General features: G+C 34.7%; 1 protein-coding gene across 2 annotated transcripts in view; it reads right to left on the reverse strand.

The window, feature by feature from the left end:
- Positions 1–13,795, reverse strand: part of SMCHD1 (structural maintenance of chromosomes flexible hinge domain containing 1) — a 68,817-nt gene that overhangs the window by 17,386 nt on the left and 37,636 nt on the right. For both annotated transcript variants that reach the window (XM_059858841.1, XM_059858849.1), the window contains 12 exons: positions 13,575–13,714; positions 12,466–12,600; positions 11,420–11,647; positions 10,598–10,746; positions 9,808–9,896; positions 8,562–8,680; positions 7,754–7,921; positions 6,582–6,707; positions 4,573–4,652; positions 3,124–3,281; positions 1,359–1,474; positions 859–920 (listed from right to left, as the gene is read on the reverse strand). In XM_059858841.1, coding sequence (XP_059714824.1) covers positions 859–920; positions 1,359–1,474; positions 3,124–3,281; positions 4,573–4,652; positions 6,582–6,707; positions 7,754–7,921; positions 8,562–8,680; positions 9,808–9,896; positions 10,598–10,746; positions 11,420–11,647; positions 12,466–12,600; positions 13,575–13,714 — 1,570 coding nt within the window. The remainder of the gene's footprint in view (positions 1–858; positions 921–1,358; positions 1,475–3,123; positions 3,282–4,572; positions 4,653–6,581; positions 6,708–7,753; positions 7,922–8,561; positions 8,681–9,807; positions 9,897–10,597; positions 10,747–11,419; positions 11,648–12,465; positions 12,601–13,574; positions 13,715–13,795) is intronic.

Below are 13,795 nucleotides of genomic sequence, written 5' to 3' on the forward strand. Positions count from 1 at the left end.
TTACTGACTGGCAATAAAATAGATGAAAACCATCTGAGAGTGCCAAGAACAGGAAAACTTGAAAGAAAGTCACTTGATAGGCAGTGATGCCACAGACACTGGCAGCAACATGTAAAATGTACTTTTCTACAAGGGCTGCTAATGGGCAGCGTCTACTCTCCTTTCAAATTTTTCAGTAAGGCTGGGAGTTTTAATTCTGGACATTTGTGGACAACTAGTAAACTACAGGCACCTATGTCAAGAAAAGCCCATTCCCAGGAGGCAAAAGCTTAAGTCAATAGCTAGTACCATAACTATTTAGCTAATCCCATATATTGCCTACTAGAAAAAGATGTAGAAAGAACATGGCAGTGAGGCACCAGCTTATGATGAGCTCTAGTTCTTTCATTTAAGACACTATTTCTAAATAAGTAGCCCAAGGAATGATCACTAACAGGACCAAAGTCATGGCTCCGGATTGATGCACAGCTAGAGAAGGTAGTAAAAAAAGAGCTAAGTCTGCTTTGACCAGCCTGCAATTCTACAGTAGTTAAAGCAATATTGAAAAGAATTAAAGAAAGTTACCATCTAAGTTACAACCTGATGTTTTAATTCCCTCATTGCTAGCGTTTCTCAAAACATATTCTAATATATTATCTGATACTCCTTTCTTCTCTACTCTCAGATTATACAAATGTCAAAAGTATCTAGGAAAGAATTCAATCTTCATCTCAATGCATCTTGCTAGTATCTTTCACCTCTTCTTTATCATACTAATTCTGTGGACTGTTATTATCAAAACATAAAACTCTTCTATTTCAAACTATGTATTTTGTATACTAAGTTCCATGAGTAATTATAGAATAAATTCTGTTATACCTGAAGTAGAAGAAGCCATCTTCCTTGTCATCCTTCACCCTACTACAGCTAAACGTTGTAACCTGTAAAGATGCAAAAAATTTAATGCAATGTACTGAAAGGACTTAACTTGCAATACGCTACCAAGTCTTAATGATTTGCCCACTGACAGCCCACAGTGAATCAATGAAACTGCCTGTAGACACTAATTTCATGTTCTTAATTCCCACAGTCTTTTCTTTGCAAAATTCAATGTGGCTACTTCTAATACTCTTCCTGCGATGAGTTAGCTTCTGCAGAACAGCAACATTTTTGTCATTACTGTAGTACTGATGCTTGATCAATCTGACAACTTGTAATAGGACAGACACTGATAAACATGTAGGGTTGATCTGTAATATTTGTTACTTAAAAATCTAGAACAGGATGCAGATCTAAGTCAAATGAAAGACAGCTTCTACTATGTTTGTCCTATGGTGGCATGTTCATAGTCATTTTGAAAATACATTTTGATGACTTACATCAACTGGTGTCCTAACCCGGCTGCTCTGTGCTTCCCACATTTTCATAGAAATCCGTGCTGGATTAATATTTTTTATAATGGTGTCATCTTCAGAAAGAACACTAACCATAAAATCTGTAGGATGAAAAATATGTTTTGAAGATTATTTTTATTCAGAATTAAGCAGCTCAAACTTCATTAATTTCTGTGTCTCACTCATACTTAAGAGAAAAAAACCTTACAAAACAAGCATTTCAAAAAGAGCCAAAACCACTAAGAATTTCAAATCAGGTATGAAAAAACTTCTCTCCTTATCCCTGTAATCAGACCAGGTAACAACTCTAAGAAAAACCAAACACCTACTTTATGACAGCTTTTAAAAAAAAAATCCTACAATTTCAAGTCTGCCTTTCTCAAATTATCATTCTTATCAAAACAGCACACCAGGCTACTTCTTTCTGGTACACATTCTCTCAGGAATGTGTACCAGTAGCAGTTAAGTAGGTGATTCCTTCCTTCAAGGACAGGAAATCCAAATCCCCCTTTTCCTTCACTGTGCTTTATTTCTTACAGACTAGGATCACACAGTTGTATCTGTCAGAAGTAGGCTATAGGGAGACATTTCACTCTGTTGACTGGTTTTGCAGTCAAACTACCTGCCCTTTTATATCCCAGTATGATAAATTTCACTTTTCCTGTAGGTCCCATAGAAAGTGCAGTGATCTGAAAGAAATGGAATGCAAGGCAGAACAAAGCTACCCTTCTTCTAGTTCAAAATGTTAACAAAGCAAATGGATTTAATGCATGTAAATGAACTTGCACTGTGCAGGACTGAATTTTGCACTTTAAGGAAGGACTACGATTTGATGAGCATAAAAAGTTCAGGCATGACCCCCTCCAAGATTACAGTGCCTGCCCTCAGGTATACCTGAGATCAACAGTAAATCAAATAATTACAATGTTATTTTATTTATTTAATAATATGAGGCTGTTAGAATTTACAGAACAGAATTTATTATGTAATAATTTAATGTCATATTTACTATATATATTGTCCTGAAGAAGCTGTTTAATTGTCTTTCTTAACTAAAAACCTGGTGGATTTACACTACATTTGAAAAATGTCTGTTTGGCAGGGAGGTTGGAGGTAGACAATTTTACAGGTCCCTTCCAACCCAAACTAATCTGTCATTTTATGAATCCTCCAGGAAAAACCAAAATACCTTGTGAATTTAATCAAGGTCATAACATTGTGTGGAGTACTTTAAAAAACAAAAACCTCTTGCCATAATAATATTGGCTGATCTTATGACAGCCAAGAAACAAACTCTTTTGTGAGAGAATACAGCAGGAGAAAAGAATATTTTGTGTTGTCCTCCTGCTGATTACTTTTGGTTTGTCTTGGCTCACAGCTGGCCTAGAATTTCACAGCCACTTCCTTTGCTACTATTCCAGAGAGAGATGAGGGAAAACATATACGAACTAGCTCAGATCATATTTTAGTAAGACAGAAAAGAGATTCTGTAGTTTTACCATTTATAGATGGATAAAAGGAGCAATTTGGAATAAATAAGAGGTCTTTTGAAATGCTCTCCAAAGATGACCTACATATCTCTTCTATCCAAGTGTTACATCTCAGACACAGCGGTTACAAAGAACAGAGAAAACAGACCAGAAAAACAAAGCAAAATCAAAAAATACAGTGGGCAAACCATCAAAACAGTTTTCCACAGGTTTTCAAAGCTATTGAGTGATTGGTTTCCACCAAAAATTAATATACTTACCAGGAAAAGTACCTCCTGCTGGAAAAGAAGGACTTTTGTCATATTTAACATTCAGGCAGATTGGTTTCTCAGGATCAGGCAGGACATTTATTGTGATTACAAGACAATCTAATATGGCCTTGTTGTATGAGGCCTTAATCTGTAAAATGTGCTCTCCCCTGCAATAAACAGAAATCATAAAAACAGATGTAAAAATCTCTTCTGAAAAGACAATTTTCATCTGGCTTCAAGTCTGAATAATGCACATAATAGCCTGCTTAATAATATCTAGTAATGTAGTAGTTAAGAGAAGAAAAGGAAGGAACTGTTAATGCAGTGTTAGATAATTCATGAGTTTAAGTTATTCTTAAGATATTAACTTACTAAATTTAATTTTGTGTTAATATTTCATTATTTTGGTCATGTTTCATTGCCTGTAAGACACTAGCAACTACAGCTTCAAGCAGGAGAAAACAGCAAAGCAGAAAGCAGTTAAAATGGTGAGGAGCATTCCACTTTGACAAGTTTCCAAAGAGTAAAATCCAAGAAGCATTCACATATAGCAAAGTACACTGAAAGTATATAATGTCTTCAATGCTATCAAATAATTAATTTTCTTTACAGTATTAAAAACTTAAAAATTTAAGTTTAATTTTAAAAAGTTTTTTCAAAACTCCCAGTCTTTTAAAAAATATAACTGGGAATATAGTATTTAACTGCATAGAGGCTGTACTTCTGTACCCAGCCAGTTTTGATTATGCTGTAAATAGTATATCTCACCTGTTTCTAACCTCCAGCAGTAAATTGATAACTAATATTTATCATCCTTCTACCAAGTCACAGACATTATAAATACACTGAGCACCATCAACAGCCTTTAAAACAATGCTGGTTTAGATTTCCAAATGCAAGAGTACTATGAGTAAAATCCTCCATATTTAAATGCAAAGAACACGCACTTATTGCTAGTTTCAAAATAACCTAAAGCCAACCCAGTCTTGCTCCAAAAACTCAGGGATATGGGGAGTGGGTTGCAGAACTGTGAATATGAGAAATGATGAATTTGAAAAGCCATACAGGACATAAGTGTGAAAGGGAAGCTATACATGAAGTGAGCATGAAGAAGCACAAGATGAAGAAGCAGGAGCCACAGGACACATATCTGCTGGAAATGAGACTTGAGCAGTTGAATTGCAAATAGGAAAAATGAAACACATCTATTTAAAATTCCTTTGGACACTCAATCTAATCTTTTAAAACAATGTCTAGCACAATAAAACAAGATTCAGAAAATTACAGCAGCAGCTTCTCAGTAGATCAAAAGGAGCAGCTACTGAATTTTATTTAGTTAAGCACTTAGATTTTTAGAACTTACTATCTGGCCATCCACCTGCAGATGAATAGTAAATCTTAGCTCTAGATTAATACTTGGTAGTACTTTATGAAATCCATCTGATTTTCACTACTTACCTTGGTGCGTGAATACTAAAAACTCCCAAGTTAGCCCTACCAGTGTCATCTGTTTTATGCTGCTGGTTTGAAGGAAGAAGCTGTCAAAAAAAAAAAAAAAATCTTTCAGTGATACAGAAATAGTGTTAGGATAAAAAGTTTATCTCGTTTGCCTGCATACTGTCTGTTAATTTGAGCTGTAGCTAAAATTTGTACTGTAAGTTAGGGAAAGATATACTGTTATTAAGACAATATTAAGGAAGAGGGTTCAAATTCTCTACCAGATTTTAAAAGCCATCCCTTCATCTGAACTAGGATATTTTTCTTCATTATATGTTCAAATATTTTATAAATGTTATTTTTAAATTGCTACTGATGCTATCGTATCATCCATAGCAGATGTTAATCTGAGTGTATTTTCAGATCCAAAAACTTTCTACGAACTATTTAGTGCTGCTTACAGTGTTCCTCCAGTTCTTACTCAGTTTTGGATCTGTAAGATAAAGGAGTACAGGGAACACATGCTGCAACTGCATAGTATCAGGCTTTGGAGACTCAGAGGGTGGAACCTGAAATATATCTTATCTGAACATCTTATTTGAAAATTTCCATTCCCAAAATCTTCTCATTTCTTTTGGGAGACTGTGCATGCAACTTATGCAAGGCAGAGATTGCTGTAATAAACACTTTATAACAATGTTCAACATTGGCTTTTAGAACACTTTCTCCTGGACACATCCCACTAAGCTAAAGAACATTTGGACTCTAAGACATGCTGCTGGTGCTGCCTGGAAGAAGGCAAAAATCTGAGAAGACACAGCATGCCACGCCAAAATCTCTTTGACCAGGCAGCACCATCGTGCAGTGCTACTGCCCAGGTAGTGTCTTCTCTCAAGAACAACATAAATAGAACCCACAGTGAGCTTCAGCTGACACCATAAAGTCAGTAGTTGGTGCAAAGAAAAAAAAAAAAAAATCCCCAAACTGTGAGGCAGGCTTCTATGGCAAGAGAGAAAAAAAAGACAGAATAAAAATGTTCAGGATATCAAGAAATCTACTTCAAAATATCCAACTAAAAAAAAAGTAATAATAGCATAGTTAAATTGGGCAAAAGCTAAGGTTGTGGCACAGCTTTGACGGAGTGAGCAAAAGAAGGTTCTTGCCTGTTGTTTATTCTGAGAAAACTGAGGAAAGCAAATGCACGGCAAGCAGGAACAAAAAGGGAACAGGACCCACCCTGAATGAAAAAATGTTAGGTCCAGAGGTGGATGAATATATCCTGCTTTTATAATATATATATTCAATATAACAGTCTCTGTGCTGACAGGTAGGAATGTTTGACAGCCTGGACTTTCCTTTTTTTGTTCAAACACAGGAATAAATTTTTAAATAATGGAATATTCTGTCGAAGTCCTTCCTTTGTACAGATCAATGTGAAAACCATCTGATACTCACACATCACTTATGGAACAGGCAGTAACCACTTAAATCTGGGCTAGATTTGCATCCTCATTGTTTTAATTTCATTTATCCTGCTTTAATTTAATTTATCTTGCTTTTCACAGGATAATCAAGTAGGGCCCAAACCTGCTGACCAGCTTTACATACAGACCAGTAAGTCATACATTCTGGAATTAAAATCAAAGAACCACCAGATAAAAATTCTTTGGTTGCTAGTTGAGACTGTACCATTGTCATTACTATCATTCAGTAAATTACGTCTGATAACATGGGGGATGTGGTGGTGTAATGTGCATGAAAAATTCGGAAGAAGGATTTCTAGAATATCTGGAATGTATCTGAAGTGTACTCAAATCGTGTGCTATCTGCATTTTGTTATATTTGTGGTTTTTGTCCTGGGACCGGTTTATGATATGTGTTGCCAGAGTTCTTATACTAGATTAGCTATTCTTTTGTGCTCTCACAATATTTTATTAACATTTCCAAAAATGTCCTAAAAATTAACATATTATAGACATGACAACAAAACTCATGTTAAAAAAAGTTTACCTAATAAGGTGAATGCTTACCTTTAAGTTGTTACTCTTTGTAAGGCTGATTTTGACATTAGGTTCAGGAGTTGGATTTCCCCACTGATCACACAACTGAACAATAAGGGGCCTCTGCAATTCTCTACCATTAATCACTGCAACAGGCTGGAAGAGATACAAATACATGATACTCAAATGATATTCAATTGTACATATCTTGGACATTCACAGCAGTTCAGGAATCCCCAGAGCAAGAGGGTCCCCCTTTCCCACCCTATTTGTCTCCCAGAACAGCTAGACCATGATTGAATGGTATGCAGAAATGTATTTCTAGAGTTTGTTTATATTCTCTTTTTAGAGTAAAATGCATTAATTGCACTAAATGGCATGGGTTACTCATGTTGATGTGACTAAAAGGAAGGACATGATTCTGAAGGGCCTTATCAATGTTCTTGTTGTAGGAAGAGCTATGGCCCAAAAATTTTTATTTTCTGATATACTTAAACAGCTGCCTAGAGAACAAAAATTGTTATGCGACTCCCTGAACCTTTTGCTACATTTTCTTCAGTAATCTCCTTCTCCATTCTCCCAAAACACCTATCTTGATTCCTCTCCTCTATTCAGACAATTTTCTTTTTTCTGCTTCCAATTTTCTATTCTGATTTCTGCAAGAAGTTAAGCACTGTTCTTCGAATAGCTAAAGTAAACACTGAAAAATAATTTTAAAAACCTAAGGCAAAAAGATGTACAGCACCAAAAATCTCCAGCCATTTCCTTTAATCCAATACTCCATTGTCTCTAAGTGTTTACTTTCTGAGAGTAAACACTTGTAAACCGAAGTAAATCTGGGACTGCCATCCTACATCCTGAACATCAAAAAACCCCAGTAAGAGACAGAGAGATGAGCTGCCAGCCATTACTACCACTAAGGATTGTATCTTTGGAAAACAGCAGTGAAAGATGAGTGTCAGGATGCAGCCTGCAGTAAAATTACTGCACCTGAGAAAAGTTACACTATCTGTAGAAAGGCAAATGGGGCAGAATAAAGTTTACAGTACTTAAAGTAGTAAACATACACATTTGAGTTAGATTACTCCAAAATAAATTTACTTTTAAAAGCCTATGTAGCTAGCTATTGCATGAAAAATGGAATTAAAATACCTGACTAGAGACCATGTTGTTTTTTTTCAAAGCAAAATCGTTCAACTTACCTTTTCTAACTCTGGCCAATCCACAAGCTGCAATTTAGCTGGGGATCCTGCTACTAAATTCACTCTGATAAAGTCAGAAAATTCACGCCAAGCAAAGCACAATTCTTTGCTTCCAAGTAAACAGGGTTTGTATCGAATACCTTTTACTTTCATTGTTTGAGTACTTTCCTATTAAGAAACAAAGAGAAGATGTTATCAAGAACAAATAAAGCAAAGTAAAATTTATTAGTATTTTTTCAATATACCGTTTATGCTATAAATACTGTTTGGTATTTTTACTATGAGACAGTAAACTAAAAATTAAACTACAAGTACTAGTCCTTCTCTTAGATTTAAATGTACTTCATGAGTAAGAAGTGACTCATTTCAAACTCAAGAATTTCTCAGAAACCTGTTTTTCAGGTTTTATCCAGTATATTTTAAAAGGTATAGATACTAGTCCATTCTACAAAGTTCTTCAAAAGATCTTAAAATCAACTGTACCAACATAAAAAACCACAGAAGATAAGACTAAAAGCAAGATAGAAGAAAACATATAGAACAATGACCTAGAAACAAAGCAAACCTGACTAAAGCACAGAGTGAACTGGCCTCCACATTGTATAGCTGCAGCAGTGATAAGGTTTTTAACAGATGCAGCTGTGCTCCTTAGAACAGGATCATACAATTTTAATGCTTTAAGCAACCAACTAATGCAATGGAATTTGACTACCTTCCCACAATTTTGGTTCAGTTCTGTGTAACAGAATTAAGACAATTACCAAACAAGTGCCACAAAGAAATAAACTATATGACATCTTATAAATACCTGCCAAGTTACTTTCAAATTTGATTTATCAAGTCCAGGCCCAGAAACTCCTAGGGAATTTACACATGCAGATGTCACTGTCTGAATATGATTTCCAAACTGATCTGTAATCATTACATCTGTTAAAAAAGATGATGATGATTAAAATGATTATCAGGATGATCACCTCAGCAGCTACTTTAATGAAACATTATAGAACATTCAGAATATAAACATACACAACACAGACACAATATAGAAAAAATTTAAATAACTATCACTACACCACAGGCTGAGGTTGGAAGGTATTTCTGGATGTCACCTGGTTCAAACCCCTTGCTCAAGTAAGGCGATCTTCAGCCAGTTGCAGACAGGCAGCTTCTGAGTATCTCTAAGGAGGGAGACTCCACAAATTCCGAGCAATCTGTGCTGGTGCTGTCACCCTCACAGCAAAGAAGTGTTTCCTGATGTTCAGGAGCTACATCCCATGTTTCACTTGGTGCCCACTGTCTCTATTTACTGTCTCTGAACACACCTAGGAAAAGTCTGGCTCCAACTTTTCTACACTCTCTTCACGTTTTTATATACATTGATAAGAACACCAAGTCTTGTGGGTATAAATTAAATGTATCTATTTAGTTATATCCCATCTTTGTGCTTCCCACTTCTTTGAATAAAAAGATTATTTCTTACCAAAAAGTTAAAAAAAAAATCTTAATATTGAAAGCTTCTTTCAACCTCGTTTTTTTCCCCTATCTCTTTTTGTTCTATGTGCTTTCTTCATTCACACCCAAGCTTTTAATGCCCCAATACTGAAAGGATTTTTAATTTCCCACTATGGTTTCTGTATCCAGTTGCCATATGACAAAGGAGAATGAGAAGACTGACCCCTAACATGTCTTCCTCTTAGATTAAAGTTAACCTCAAAACATGTCACTTTGAAGTCCGTGCCTTAGCAACAGTTTGAATGCAGTTAAAGCCTTTGAGATTTCAGAAAACATGAACTAAACAAAAATTTATGAACTATTTGAACTGAGCATGATGAATGTCCTGATGTATAAAGAGGCAAATTTTATCAGAGAAATGTAAAGTGGCAATTCAGAGTCTGAACACCTTTCTGTGAATGAGAATGGAAACCTGTTTTTTATATTAAAGTAGTTGAAGGTAATTTACTCCTGATGACATCTGTATATATAACAGTCTTAACAAAGTACCAAGAAAAAGAAACATATCTTAGAAGAAAATGAAGAATATGCAAATAACTTACCAATTTCACTCTGCAGTTCTTCACCCATCTGCAGTGTGTTTGAGCCTTTTAGTTTACATTTAATGTGTTTGGGTTCATCAGGAACTGGTCTAAGTACATGAAAATTGACTTATTTCTCTCATAAAGGTAAATATAGCATCATAGCAGGCATGATAAATATATTTAAGAATCTTAATGCTTTGTCATGCAGTGTATTTTATTTTCCTACAACAGATCTGCGAAATGACTAATTGCTGCAAATTTACCCCTGGCATCAGAGTGCTGTGAATGAATTAATTTTAACCTATTCAAATCACATTAAATACACTGAAGTAATTTAGAATGAGATTCCTCTTAATAACTTTATAAGATACAAGTCTTAAACTCACTTACAGCGATAAACTGTTAATTTTAAAGTTCAATTTACAGCCTGTCAGTTTTGACTGAGAAACCAGATAAGAACTAACTTCGCAGGGATACTTCTTTCTCCTCAGTCACCTTATTCTGTGAGCTAATGTTTACTTCAACTTTAGAAAAAAATCAATAGTCTTCTTCAGTGTATGTATACTTACACAAGTGATTACAGGGCTGGATGCAAGTCAGTAATCACAATGGAGTCTTTCACACAGATAATGTTCTCACATGTAATAAATTCACACAAACCCTTCCCATTTCCCAAGCTGACATTCTCCTGTTAATCTGCCAACCGCTTTCATTATTTCAGTTTCTCTAGAAAGACTTTTGTTTTACTCCAAACTACAATGCTATGCCAATAACATGGTTAATAAAGAAATATTCCAAATGAACAAACCTGACTGTGAATGCACTTTCCAAAGACACGTGCTCATCAAGGTAAGTAATTAGACAGTAACGCGCATCTTTTACTGAAGTAGGTACTTTTACATCAGGTAATAATCCCTGCATCAACAGCTCTCTGTCAATTTTAGGTGTCCAGTTGACCTAAAATTAAAATTTTATAAATTAATCAAAAGCTAAATTACAAATTACTAGCTACATAATACGTCTTGAAGCCATTCTAAATAGGCTGATGTAACATACAGGCAATAGCAGCTTTCAATGGAAAGCTTGGACATTTCCCAGCAGTAACCAATGCTTTCTGCTGAAATGCAGTCAATTACTTGAAAAAAACCACAAGCAGATCAAAACATACATTAGCTTTCCCTCACTGAACTTGAGTTAGAAAAGATATAAGTGTCATATATTTGGTGAATCTCTATGTTTGTTTTAGACTCCACTTAAGTACACACACAGAAGACAGGGGGGATAAGATAGGCAAGCAAGCTTTCATGGGGAACATGCCTATTTAAAGTTTCTAAATGTTGGGAAGGCCCTGGATCTGAGGAATTATAACTATGTGATAATTATTTAATGCATTTCGGAGAAGCACTGGAAATACTAACCTGCTTTTCATAATATTACCCTGAAGCATTACTTGACATTTAATTAATAAAAAAAGAGTTTTAAAAAATAATTGAAAGGAGAGTTAAGTTTCCATGTTTATTAATACCGTTTTGAGGAATATTACTTAGTAGTCCGACATATATGGATTTTAAGGGTATCAGCTTTGTTTTTCTCCCCCATATTATGCTGCTGTTTACTCAAAAGTACTTGCCTTGATTTTTTCTGCAGCAGCTGCAGTTATGGGTATTTCCCTTTCTGCTTCATCGTACATTTGAAATATAAGTTTATTCATGACTTGGCCAGCAACACAACTGATTTCATCCTGATGTTTAACCTGAAGAGCTTTTTGTCCATTCATACTTAAGACCTGTAGTCTTGCAACATGACTACTAGGAAGAAGTTTTATAATCTTTTCCACTGGTGGCACATCTTTGCAATTCTATTCATGGGTAAAAAAAAAAGAGACATAATTAAGATATTAAATTTAGATATACATACACATAACACCATAACAGCCTATGGTTCTACCCAGAATTACCAGGTATGACCAGGTGTCCCAACATGAAATCAGCTTGACTTGTCAAAAGTAAATCAAAAAGATATGCCAATATACTTACAGCTTTCAACAGATACTAGAATTGATGCTAGCTGTTTAGATTTTTTGCTATTCCAGAAGCAGTAGGTTATAAAATTTACAAAGTACTTTTTAAGCACAATCCTAAGTATCCTTTCATATAATTCACCTTGCCATACTAGTATTTATTCACACATTTTTCCAGACTGAAACACACAAGTCTTATTTTCTCCAGCAGTGTGACTCTCCTGACTGCCAGAGGACTAGAATGTTCAACAACATTTAAAAAAAATTATACTTCATGAGCTTTGAAACTGAAATGCTACAAAAAACTATTGACTGCCATACCTATTCTTACACTAAAACGTTTATGCAATGAGGCCAATGTGTGAAAACAATCCAGGAATTAAAAAGGGGAAGAAAAATGCCAGAAAACATGCATATTTATGAAACACCTCAGGGATTTAACAAATAGAGTTAGAAGTGAAGAAAAAAATGGAAAAAACTCTTTGTCTTTTTATGATTTTCTAGTGATGAAAAAACACAGCCACCTGATTATGAGGTTTATGATACCTAAGCCACTAACTCTGGTAGAGCTCAGCTTATTCATAAAATATGCTGGCAAGACGGTATAATAAACTTTTCTATCTTTTGTTAATCCAAACAATCCAACCAATACTTACAAGTACTTCAAACCTTGCTTTCAATATCTGGTCTTTCTTGATATTCTGTACGTGTATAACTGGACCAGTTAAAATGTTTGTTCCTCCATTACTGCAGTCCACAGAATACACAGGAAGGTCTGAAGCACCTAAAAACTATTTAAAATGTAAGATTAAACATCAAGTTTCTTTTACAGAACTACTATGATTATTTCAGAAATTATTATTTGCAAAGTCCAAGTATATATATAATTATTTACAGAAAAAATTAATCTATTTCAGTTTTTCAATAACTGTAAGACAATTGGAAATACACCTGTATTTTTCTGCAGGCAGTTAGAGGTGCAGGGGAGAAAGTATACTTCATTTCTATAACTTAATCCTATCTATTCACTTGCTTTAATAACACACAATAATTAGACTCTTCTGCCACTACGCAATAAATTCAATTAACTTGTGAAGTAATTTACTAAACATCACACATTAAAGGAATTTAAACATCACATTCAATATGCCATCAAATCACTGCAGACCCAGTCTACAGGAAGTGCATGTACTGATATAAAGTGCAAATGGAATGCAGCATATTTTGCAGTGGGAAAACACTTTTATATATCCTTGCTGAATTTCACTAGAATTGGGAAAGTCACTTTCTAGAGTCAAAAAAAGATGGCCAAAAGAAGTTTTTTTACCTCCTAAAGTCAGAGCAAGATACGAGTTCCCTTCTGAGCTTATATTGGTGCTTATGATAACTTTTAATATTATTATTAGGCACTAGACTGAATTTTCAACTTATAAATACCAGGAGTAAGCTTTCTGAAATTATTTTTCTGAATAAATTTTAATATTGCATATGATAAATATGGTCCAAAATGCCTTAAAATTGAACATATACATCCTCACATAATTTTCTCTTCCTTTTATAAGGTCATGGTCTACTGATTCTAAAACTTACTGAATGGCTTAGATAAGAGGTAAGAGAGTCACAGTTATGGCTAGCAAGCTGTAAAAACTTGAAAAGCATTGCTAAAGATATTAAATTCTATGTAGATTCCAACACAGATTCTTCTTCCAGCCCCTTAAAAAGCACGAATAAAAATCCTTATGGCACATTATGAACTGCAGTTTACCTGACAATGAACAATCAACTCTGGCTGTGCTGTTATATTTCCTGATTCATCTAGTACTTCAACCTGAAAGGGAAAAGCTGTACCGTTTTCAATCTTTAGAATTTCTGAATCTGGTTTTACTTTCAATTGACAAGGAGGGCCTGTAAAAAAAGCACAATTGCAGAACAATAGTTACATTTTGGACAACTTCTAAGAAACTAAATTTAAATCTTTCCTATCTC

Source organism: Haemorhous mexicanus, chromosome 1, assembly GCF_027477595.1.
Source record: "Haemorhous mexicanus isolate bHaeMex1 chromosome 1, bHaeMex1.pri, whole genome shotgun sequence".
NCBI lineage: Eukaryota > Metazoa > Chordata > Aves > Passeriformes > Fringillidae > Haemorhous > Haemorhous mexicanus.